This window comes from Stegodyphus dumicola, chromosome 9, assembly GCF_044657685.1.
Source record: "Stegodyphus dumicola isolate Sdum_Otavi_A_Nest chromosome 9, ASM4465768v1".
In the NCBI taxonomy this organism is placed as follows: domain Eukaryota; kingdom Metazoa; phylum Arthropoda; class Arachnida; order Araneae; family Eresidae; genus Stegodyphus; species Stegodyphus dumicola.
Window position 1 is genome coordinate 138648235 of NC_140776.1, and position 12440 is coordinate 138660674.

A 12440-nucleotide genomic window follows, 5' to 3' on the forward strand; every position below is an offset into this window, starting at 1 on the left:
AGCCGGGGCTTATCTACCTGAAATTATGGTAATATTTGTTTGGCATGTTATTTTACCTTAATTAGAGTACTTCTTTTTTTTTATAATTTGTTTTCTTTTCAATTTATTGAAATGCCTAAATATAAAAACCAAAACAATAAATGGTTTGTTTAAAAAAAAAAAAAAAAAAAAAAAAAAAAGCTCCTCTCCATTTTTTTGATACAGTATGAACTTTTGCACAGAAAAGATGACAAATAAATTCATTTCTGCATTTTAACAGAATTCACATTAAGCTCAGACACATTGCAGTTTACGCATATTCATATTAGAAGGCCATTTGTTTGAATGTAAATTATGTTGGCATTTAAAACAAAAAATATTTAAAAATAAAAGTCCTAATTAGAAAGAACTGTGAAGAGAAAAAACTATTCATTAGAAGTATCTCATATTCTGGAAGGGGGAGGGGAAGAAAGAAACGAAACAAGTTAATGGGAAAAATTTTTTCTCCAAACATATGGTATATCACATTCTGTGCGAAAACAGATTCAAAAAGTCAGATGATTCTACTATGCTAAATATATGTACCAAAAATGACATAAAAAGAACTTTGTATATTTATCAAAATCATAAAAATATGTTTTCGAACCGATGATGATATGAATCCTCGTTGGTAGCTTGGAGGGATATTTGAATTATTCAAATGGTTCAGGTTCACATTTGATAATCCACCCTCATTAGGCTGTCCCTGAATATCAAGAAGATTGCTAGTATTGGATATCATAACTCCTGAAGGCAAAGATTGTGCTTGAGAGTTCTTCCGTTGAACATTTCCAATACTTCCATCTAAGGAGTGATCAAAGTTTTTGTAACATCCTGCACCTGTGTGAATTCGTGCAGAGTCATCCCCAATGCTGGTTGTGTCAATCTACAAAAAAAGGCAATTAAGCAGACAGAAGTAGAATGTTATAGGAAGATAAAATGAGAAACAGAGACATAAGATAACAGTTAGACTAAGAAAATGAACAAAGTTTTTTTAAATGGTTTATATGATATATGTTTAATCATTTTCTTGCATAATTATGATTTTAATTTTACAAATATAAACAAATTTTAAGAGATCAAATAAGAGATTCTAATTGCACAAAAGCTCGATTTCTCTTAATGTGATAGCTGCACTCTACACATTGAAGAACTTTTTTAATATTAGGCAAAAACTGCTTAATTTAATTCTTAAATAATATTTAAAAAATATCCAATTTGTTTCTTGTTTTCTATTTTAGTTTAGCATTCTTTGTATTTTTTCTACTGTGTTTTACTTTTTTTATATATCATTTAATGCATAAAAAATTTATATATGTAAAAAATATTATTGGTTTAAAAATATATTAAATAATTTTAGAGTATTATTTCTCTTATATGATTTCTTCCTTACTACATCATATAGTTTTACATCAATAAACAACTAATTAACTAAATGTTTTTTGTAACCAATGGGATCTTGATTATGCTGATCAACTGCTGTGCATATTTGGCTATCAAACTTGATCATTAATGATCCAATTAAAAATTTCATTAACACTCAAGCAGTCAATACCAAGCTTACTATAAACCCCTGGCTTAGAGGTAAACTTCAGGTCAATACGTTGTCATAAATAAGCTGGTATATATAATGAATAAGAATTTGATGTATATTAGATAATCTTTTTTTGGGGGGATGAGAAAATTAACAATTAGATTAATCGCTAGAGAAAAAACTTTAATCCATTATTCTACTGTATGTTTTCTAGCAAACTTTACTCTTCTTCTAAGTTTGACTTACAGTTTGTTAAAGATTATTCAAATAATAAATTTTATAGAGTTTCTTGAAACAGCAAAGCTACTTAGTTTTCTGTTTCCCTGAAGAGATCACTTGTTTTATTGCAATACCTAGCAGGTTACTTTCTTTTCTTTTTTTAAGGCTATTTAATAAAAGAAATCTAACACTCTGAGCAGTGATTTTTCATTGTCATTCTCTTCTTTCTTGTTTGAAATCTGCCAGTATTTCCTCTAACAGAGACGTAGTTTATAGAATTTAATAAGCACTTAATATTAGCTGCATCTTTTATCCTGCCAGTCAACATCACTTAGAGCTTTTACTCAACACCTCTGCTTAGAGGACAATTATGATGCATTTCATACTGGAAAAACTGTTGCACTGGGAAATATTAGAAAGGAGGGATAAAAGTCCTATAATTCTTCTATTTATATTTCCATCCCCCCAAAAAACTTTTCCCCCTAAAAAAAGAGCAAAATTAAAATATCAAATCTTTAAAAAAAAAAAAAAAAAAAAAAAAAAAAACTGAAAGTTTTCAGATTTGATATAACTTATTACTTATTCAGATTTGATATTACTTTACACATTTCTCTATTGTTCAAAGAGACTTTTTTTAAATGTTTAGTGTATTATCTTTATTTATTAAATATCACGTTTTTCGCATTTAAACCATAAAATTCAATTCAACAGCAATATCACAAAATAATTTAAAAAGAGCATAACTTTAGAATTTCCAATACACAGTCTTGTATACTGGACATAATTCCCCCCCTCCCATACAGTGTTGCATTGCTCACTTTGAAATCATTGAGTTTGTTAATCAAAAATTCATTTAAGTTTTATAAAATATAAAATAGAAAATAAAACAAATTTCAAATTTGAGCTTTCAGATGCCCATATTTGGGTGGAGGATTATGTTATTCAAAATTTGATGGCTCTAGGTGCCATTATTTATCATAATGCGAGAAACATACATACATTTACGCAGATTTGATATTATTTAATTTTTTTTGATATAATACAGGGTGATAATATTTGGTGGCAATAATCTGAAAAGTGATGTGCCATTTATAGGGATTGAATGCAAAATGAAATTAATAGCCCTCTGAGCTAAAAATATTGTGAGCAAAGAGCAAAAATTTTTTTATTTGCTTTTAATATATGAGACAACAAAATAATTTGCATTAAAAAAAACTTGCACCTAATTAATTCAATTAAAATTATAGGGGTAAAAACAAATAAAATGAAACAGTCTTTTTTCCCTTTTATATATTTTGATGTAGATAATGCTTGCAGAAAAATTAGACAGATGTTCAGGTTAGTTTTGTTCTAATAATTTTGATAGCACTTCATGTACAGCATGGCATCCTGTGTATAGTGGGAAGACAATACTGTATTGTGAGAAATCCAATGTGGATGTTTTATATTATGTAATATTATGTATGTAAATACATGACTTCAAAATAAATATATAACTGCAGTGAATTTCTTCTAAAATTAACTTAATATTATTAAAAAAATCTTATTAAAAATAACTTAATATTAAAGTAATAACGAGACAATAGAAGCTAGTCCAGCACCTCTGCAGTACCACAGGTGACAGAAGTATTGCAGAACCTAGCTAACTGTTAAACTTCTGCTCCAATTTTGAGGAAGAACATTCCCAGGTTGGTCCGAAGGTATTCTATCTTCTTTCCCTACCCACAACCTCTCAAAAAGATTTTGGCTCACCATGTATTTTGAATGCCTCCTTTCTATACAGATACTATATGCTTAGAAACTCCCACACCTTCTCCAGAATTTGAACCTGGGCCCATTGGTACAGCAGTTAGCGACTAACCACTAAATCAGTTGGGTTGCAATAATAATGCGAGAATTAAAATAACATTAAAATTACTGACAGGATGACATTCTAAGTAATTATTAATTCTAAGTAATTCTTAATTGGCATAAAGGCAATGGAATAACACTTTATAATCCAGATTGGCTCATTCAGCAGATCCTGATGTGTAAGTTAAGGCTGCTTTAATTCTAATTTCATAAGGACTTTCTTTTTTTTAATTACCCTTTGACTGTCAAACCAATGCTGAAAAAAAGCAAAAAACTTATTTATTTCAGTTTAGTGTGCTCAGTATCCTTTAAGTCAGGGTTTCTTAAACTATTGGTTGCGACCTGCATTAGGGAGTCACCAAAAATTTTAGCAGTTTTGATGTTTCTTTAACTTATTATAATAATTTTACAATTACCAAATATTTTTACACAATGTAACTGAAAATACTAGATAAAGATAAGACAATACAGACAAAGAGTAAAAAAAAAAGAAAATGTTTTGACACACGCTTTTTATAAAAGAAATGTTCAGTTCCCTTGCTTTGCACGTGACGCTGTCATTTTGCTTGTTACTTATTAAAAATTTTCACATTGTTCTATGCCTTAAAATTAGATATTAAAATTAATGACCTAAAACTGCAATAGTATATTACAGTAAAAGTGAGAAAATTGACAGTTTCACTCACACGTGTGACAGATTTGTACAATACTTATGGGGTCCCACAAAATTTTTCTACATATTATGAGGAATCTCGAAGAAATCTCAGTGATAAAAAGGGGTCGCGACTAAAAAAAGTTTAAGGAACTCTGCTTTAAGCGAAGAGTGACATACAGATGTTGGAGATAATATTACTTTTTTTTTTTAAAATACAACTCAATATGGTTTTAACATATTCAGTTTGGATCAACAAACCAATTTTATTTATTTCTTCAAACATTTTTATTTTAACTTTTCAACTTTGACACTGCTGTTCTACAGAGCTAGTTTCCATTGACTTAATAATTGCATAAAATAATTTTTGACATACAGTATAAAGATATATAAAATTAATCAAAAAATTGACACATGATAAAAATTTGTATTAAATATAAGTTAGGGGTACAGAATTGGCATAGATTAGATCTGTCTTAGATAAACACAGATTTCAATGAAACTTTATTAGTTTTAAAGGCAAATTACACAAGTCTCCACTCTTCAGAAGTGAACTGGTTTGGCTGCCAAAGAAAAGGAACCTGTGCCTATCATTTTCTAAATTAACAAAATTTTAGAAAAATTGATACCAATATATAATTTCCTCCTCTAATTGTATTTATATTAAAATTTAAAGCGTGGGAAGGTGTACAGATGCTAAATTATATATTTTCCTGACTGAAAAAATATTTCACAGTTCTCTATCATTTTTAATTTTTCAAAAGAATTAACCCCTCTTTTTTCGTTTAGTAAGTAAACATGTCAAACAGTTACACTCAAAAATATAAAATTTAAGCATATGTAAGTTGATAAAATGAATACAATGGTTAAAAATAATATTATACTTGATCATAATGCAGACTGGTAATTTACGAAAACTAAATTAACCTAAGAACTTAAAAATCTTCTAAATCTTTCTAACCTAAGAGTATTTTAAATTTTATCAAAATATGAATAGCAATCAAATCTCCTTAGGTACTGAAAAGATAATGGCGTCTTTAAAGCTTAAAAAAATGAGATGCAATAAATACTGTTCCAGAAATTTTGCTTCCTTATAGAATTAGATATCATTCTAGACAAATGTTTTGGCTTTAAAGTGAGCATTTTTCAGAAAAAAGTACATATCACAGATGTCAGCCTTAAAACTTTGGAAATTTTTGACAGAAAACTGGGAGGTTTTTGTGTTGTGCAGCGGCACAATTTCAAACTGACTTTAATTCACTTTATAATGCATGGTTCAGATTACAGAACTATTTATATTTCAATTCTGATGGGAAATATATTAGTATTTAATCAGATATTTTAAATTTTATGTTCTTTGACTAATTTAATTTTAAAATTTTCTTGCACTTATACTGAGAAAATCCCAAGTTGTGAAGGTAAGCTTTATTTATCAAAGTACTTTTTTATATGATGAAAATAAATTAATAATTAAGTTAGTTTAATAATTAAGTTAATTAGTTTTATTTGTGTGGATAAACTTAGTAATATGTCATAAGTGAAGTAAACAAAATTAAATGCAAATATTAGCTGATTAAACATTGCTCGAATCATCATACAATAAAATACAAATGTCTACAATAGATTAAGACAACTTAGATCAAATGAAATTTCATAAAAAATAAGATTAATAAAATGTAATATGAAAAAATGCAATTAAGATGAAATAAAATTTAATAAGAAAAATTACTCTGAAAATCATTAGAGGCTGAAGAATGGAATATGCCTAATTTAAGATTCATTAATTCAATAAATTTCATTTATTGCTGGGAAAGTTTCCTTAGTAAAAATTAAAAACCCTCTGCTTTTAAATTTTTGACAGGGTTACCATTAAAATCGACAGGATGGGTCTTACATTAAAATCGACAGGGTTGCCAGCTATGACATAAGAACCACCTACTGATTTAAAAATCTAAACATATTTTTGCACATACAATGCCATTTAGATAATTTTAAAAGCCAGCCAGTTATTTCAGTGTATCATATACAGTCAAAAGTCTTTAATTTGGATGTCCATAATCGGGAATGATCTATAATGCGGACCTCAAAGCTACAAACTTTCTGCGCATGCGTAAACGCATATTGCATTTATGCATGCACGTTTAATGTATAACGGACGGTATAAGCTAAGCTAAAATGATCTAATTATCTATTTCAGTTAATGTTGCAGATTGCGTTGTTTCTTAATCTTCTAATTGGATCCGGCTTATTATTTTTTGCAGACTGTTAGAGCAATTTTATAAAAGTAAGCTTAAACTTTCGATTATGTCAAAAAGAATTTCCGATTCTGGAGCTGCCAAAGGATCTACAAAGCGAAAGCATGTTTCGATGCCCATCAAACAAAAAGTGGAATTGCTACAAAAAATGGATAAAGGCATATCCTTTGTTTCTGTAACTATTCTGAAATCAGTTTATCAATATCATGCTGTTCTGTGGGGGGGGGACGCCGCGGGGCGCAATGAACTGGAAGTTGACCTGTCAGCATTATCCTTATCTTCAGGGCAGATTTGTTATTTTATTCGGCTTATAATTCCTTACTAAATGTAGTATTTCATCTCGATGAACTCCATCTTTGATATGATTTAAATCAAATTCCTCGTCATTATAAATATCACAAATACACATCAAATAGTTTTCTGGTTGCAATTTTCTAATTTCGACAACGCGTAATGTATGTTTTGCGTATGCGCACGTTGAAAGAAATGTTTAATAAAGTAAACAAATAAATATTAAGCCTTTTTTTTTGTAAATTTTGATACCCTTTATATCATAATTGCTCTTTATTTCATAAGTAACGGTTTAATATTTTTAATTTTATAATTTCTGCATGCCATCTTACCAGATTTAAATTGATGATCTATAATCCAGAAAAACCGATAATCTGGAATCGCCGAAGTCCCGACGAGTCCGGATTAAAGACTTTTGACTGTATTATCATACCTTTTGCAACATATTATAAAATAATATATAAACATTGCTCAACAAGAAAAAAGGTGCCTTTAAAGAAAAATTTATTTACAAGCTAATTATCATGCCGGCAAATCTTAATAAGGATAGCAAATCCAATTAGATGAAATTACATTTATAGATTTCAAGATGATTTTTGATCAGAAGTTGATAAGAGAATTTTAACCTTAATAAAAGAAATTATCATAGTTTTCAAGATGTTTTTCTGATGAAAACTGATAGATTTTTTTTTTCCAGATTATTTATGACTGGGGATGATAATTAATTTCCTGACTGACTGAAATGGAATTTATGAATTGTCATGAATTTTTAAATGCAGATCTAGAATATAAGAAAATTTTATGTCAATACTGTGACTGTATTTTGTATTCATCTACCAAACATTCAGCTTACAGAAACAAAGAAAGATGACTAGTATTTCCTAAATGGTAAAATGAATGACTTCCTGAAATTCAATAATACTGAGCAATTTATGTTTGATTTTCAATTTGTTTCAAAATATGCACATTCACTATTTAGATACAAGATGTCTTACTGCTATGACACTATAAGTAAAGATGCAAAATTTATTGCTTCTAATGTTTGAAAGGGAGTACTGTCAGATAGTAATTCAGCGTTCTATGCCAGCATAAAAAATAATTTATAATTTGCAACCATGTTTCCATATCTCCTGATTCAGTATTTATAGTTAAACACAATTTATGATAGCTAGCACTTTTTTTAAAGCTAAAAAATATAATGGGTGTATATGTTTCTAAATGCACACTGACAAAGGGCTATTGCAAGTATTATAGGGAAATAAAACAGATCAAACTGAACAATTACTGTTTTTGCAAAAAGAATTCAGCTATGATCAAAATTATGCATTCATGATCTAGGCCAGGGGTCTCTAAACTACGGCCCGAGGGCCACATCCGGCCCGCGGACAGATTTTGTCCGGCCCGCAGAGAGCTACTTGAAAACTCCTTTTAGAGAACATATTTTTTATAGCAAATTAAATTTAGTTTACTGAAGTATTATAATTTTATGTTGAATAATTATTAATATGACATCTACATTGATATGGTCATGGGCTAACTACTCATAACATTGTTGTAGGCTTATTGTTATTGTTTTTGTGATAAGTTGGATAAAGAAACACAGAATTGTAATAAGTAAAGACATGTATAATATGCAGAAAATTTAACTTCAGTATATAATAACTAACAAATTATTGAAATGAATCCAAATAACATTTTATAAATTTTAAATAAAAACATAACTTATAACAAGCATAATGACATATGAAATACTAATAAGATTTATGTAATTGAAATTTTCCACTGACAGTAGTTTGTAGTTGTGGATTAATTTTACTTGTACCAATTATTAAAAGAGATTTAAGATGCTCATCAGTTAATTTAGATCTGTAAACATTTTTTGTATACTTCATTTTGGAGAAGGTCTTCTCACACAAATAAGTAGTACCAAAAACAGAAAACAGCCCACGAGCAAATTTATGCAAATTATCAAATTGTGTCAGTGGAAGACTCTAATAAAATTCCAACAAAGATGAGTTTTGATATTTGTTCTTAATTATATCACTGCACTGTAGATCAATCATTTCCATTTGAAGTTCCGGGGCTAGGGTTTCAATGTCAGTATCAAAAGGATTCTGAAAAATCTTAATTTGATTTGCAATGGCATCAAAGTCCGAGAAACGAGTATCAAAATTTATTTTCAAAGCATTCAAAGTTTTGATTGCAAAATCGATAGGAAACTTAGTCTCAGTGGTGTGGCTGAATATTTCACATGTTTTAAAATGTGAAAAACATTTACTTCGTAGTTGTGATTGAAACAGTATCAATGATTTGATATTAGTGTATAAATCAGGAAGATGCTGGTTTTCTCCTTGCAATCTTAAATTCAGTTCGTTCACATGTTTTGTCAAATCAACATAGAATGCTAACTTCCACAGCCATGCGTTGTTTTGTAATTCAGTAAGAGGGCGATGCTTTTCATTCAAAAAAATTTCGATCACTGCTCAAAGTTAAAAAAAGCGTTGAAGGACTTTCCCACAACTAAGCCAACATACAGCAGTATGATAAGGTAAGTAATTTTCTCCAATCTCTTCAATAAATTGTCGGAGATTCAGCCCAAAAGATCTGATAAAATTAACAGTTGATATGACTGGTTTCAGAACTTCAGACATATCCAAACATTTTCTGCACAAAGACTGCTGATGAATGATACAATGTAAGACTAATGGTTTTGAACCACCGTCATTTTCTACAGCCTTTGACACAAGAGCGATCACCCCTTTATCTTTCCCACTCATGTTTTTGCCTGCATCAGTTGTAATACATTTCAAGTTTTTCCATCGAAGGTTTTTTTGATTAATGGCCATTTCAACTCCTTTAAAAATATCTGTACCAGTAGTTGTGCCATGAATACTATACATATCAAGAAGTTCTTCATGCACTTCATAGCTTTTATCTACTCCTCGAATATAAATCAACACCTGAGCAGTATCTGACACATCCGTTGACTCATCCAAGGCCAAAGAAAACCACTCAACATGTTCATTTTTGTCGAACAGTTGAGAGGATATATTTTCAGCGATGTTTTCTACCCTTCGAGCCACAGTGTTTGCTGACATAATGACAGTTTTTAATAAATTTACCTTTTCAGGGCATATTTCTTCGGCTACTGCAATTATGCATTCTTTGATCATTTCTCCATCGGTGAATGGTTTTCCTTGTTTTGCAATTTCAAGAGCTGGCACGAGTTGCAGCCTCTTGTTCAGTTTTGTAAATGAAGATTGCTGCGATTTCAATCCGCGCTTCATAGCTTCGAATTTTTCTGTCCGCAAACTTCCTGTATATTTTGAGTAATTTTGAAAATGTTTTGTTTCATAATGACGTTTAATGTTATATTCTTTGAGAACGGCTATGCTTTCATTGCAAATCAAACATAGCGCCTTGTTACTGGACTCAATTACGAAATACTGAATGTTCCACTGATCTTTGAATTTTCTGCATTCACTATCAATTTTTCGCTTCTTTTCCATACTACTAAATCACACACAAAAGCAACAATTCAAATCAAAATACTGTTACAAAGATGTCTTAAACACGCACAAACACGTGTTAAGGAGGTACGCACTATTTTATTTCACAACAGTGTCATAGGAACTGACTTCTGTACGTGCTATTAGCGCCATCTGTTAGCGGATAGAAGGTACTACCTATTTCCGCTTGTGTCTACCAGATGTCGTGTCACGTTACTCCTCATGGCTCGTACTCTACGACTAATCTAGAAATTACAGATAATGACAGGAAAATTAATAATATGCAGTGTTGCCGTTTTGCGGACTTTAGTCCGATTTGCAGCCTTTTTTAAACGTTGCGTACTTTTTCGGACTTTTTTTTTCATCAGTGGACTATTTCATTTTTTACCACCGGCAACAATGATAATATGGTTTTGGCCCTCGGAACTTACTGGAGTAATCAGTATGGCCCTAAGGCTGGAAAGTTGGGAGACCCCTGATCTAGGCTTAAGTCATATTGTTTACACAAGTCTTAGAATGAAAATGCTACTTTTATTGCTTCATCAACCCTTTAAACTGCACATGATACTATGGTACTGTACAGATACATTTTTATTCATTGCTCTGTTGTAACATGAGAATTAAAATGAACAACAGAATGAACAACTTTCATAATATAAAAGGAAAGAAGTAGAAAAGCTTAAATGGCAGTTCAGTATACAGTATAACTTCATTTATTGTTAGCAATGCTTAATTTATCAATTACACTTTATTTTATTTCCATTGCACAGCTATCACATTATAGAGAGCAGATATAATTAAACTGCACTTACTCAGAGCCATTAGTACTTAAAGCTTCTATTTAACATTTGTATTATTATCAGTTTTGAAAGAAATACATAACAGAGCATGAGAAGCATGATTCTGTGAGGTAGAAAAAAGTTAAAAATTTTACTGATAAAGAATTATGTGATGATGCTATTATGATATGCTGACATGTTTTGCCACTCTTCAACTTTAGCAGTATGTAGACACAATCAAGCAAAATAAAGTGCTTTTCCACACTGGCTGAAAAGTTCAGTAGCTTCTAAGCTAATATATTACAGAAAACAGAATTATCAGTCAATTCTGCAAAAATACATGATCAACTAGATCATTTGATGTAATTCTATTATTTATTTATTTATAGTTGTGGCTTACTGAACAGTTCCCTATGAGAGAAATGCACATGATTTTCATGTTGCATAACAGAGCTGTATTAAATGTTTTATTCTAGCATTATTTACACTGCACAGCAATAAATTCAAATAGCTATAGCTTCCTTATCCATTTCTTTGCCCATCTTCATAATGCTTTTCTTCCTTAAAATGCCATATGACATTCAATTGGTGCCTTTTAAACTATATATATTTTATAGGATAATGCTTTCTCTGTGTTGGTTTGTCTCCCTATAAAAACCAGTGACTCTGAACATGGATGAAGCTACAGATAGTGCTAAGCATATTCAGTTTGTTTAAGCCATCACGTATATAGCATTTAGTACTATACACAATTTTACATAAAGCAGCATGTCTTGGAATACACTATCTACAAATACACAGAATCTTTTATTTGATAAAAGAAAACACCATTGCACTGCAAAAATTATGAATGATTATTAATACTGCTTCAGAATGTTCATAATAGTACATGAATACATTTTTTTAATGATAAAACGATGAAAAGATTAGCAAGAGTTTTTCCCCCCACATTTATTTGCTGCATATCAAGCAGTTTTGGATTTGTTAGGAGAGAAAATGTTTAATATTAAAGTGGAAAAAATAAATAACTGCCTTATCATCAGGAAGACCTAGGTATTAAAAAAGCAACAAGTAGAAAAAAGTGAATATTACATTGCATAGAATGAAATGGAAAAAATTATACCGATAAAGTTACATGTTATTGTTTTAATATTCTCGTTTGATTATTCAGCTTACAGCAAATCATACTTTTTGTGTTGTTTGCTTGCACAGGTTAATAGTTGACTACTATTTTACTTTAAAAATAAAAGTACATATTTACAAACAAAAGAAATTAAGCTTATTAACAACTTCTTTCAAAACAACATATGCACATCTCTTTTTAATTAAATT

At 29.9% G+C, this 12440-nt stretch overlaps 1 protein-coding gene across 1 annotated transcript in view; it reads right to left on the minus strand.

Annotated features, from left to right (window-relative positions):
- Positions 1-12440, minus strand: part of LOC118182787 (uncharacterized) — a 73386-nt gene that overhangs the window by 38385 nt on the left and 22561 nt on the right. The window contains exon 4 of the mRNA XM_035352172.2: positions 626-904. Within this exon, the coding sequence (XP_035208063.1) occupies positions 626-904 (279 nt within the window). The remainder of the gene's footprint in view (positions 1-625; positions 905-12440) is intronic.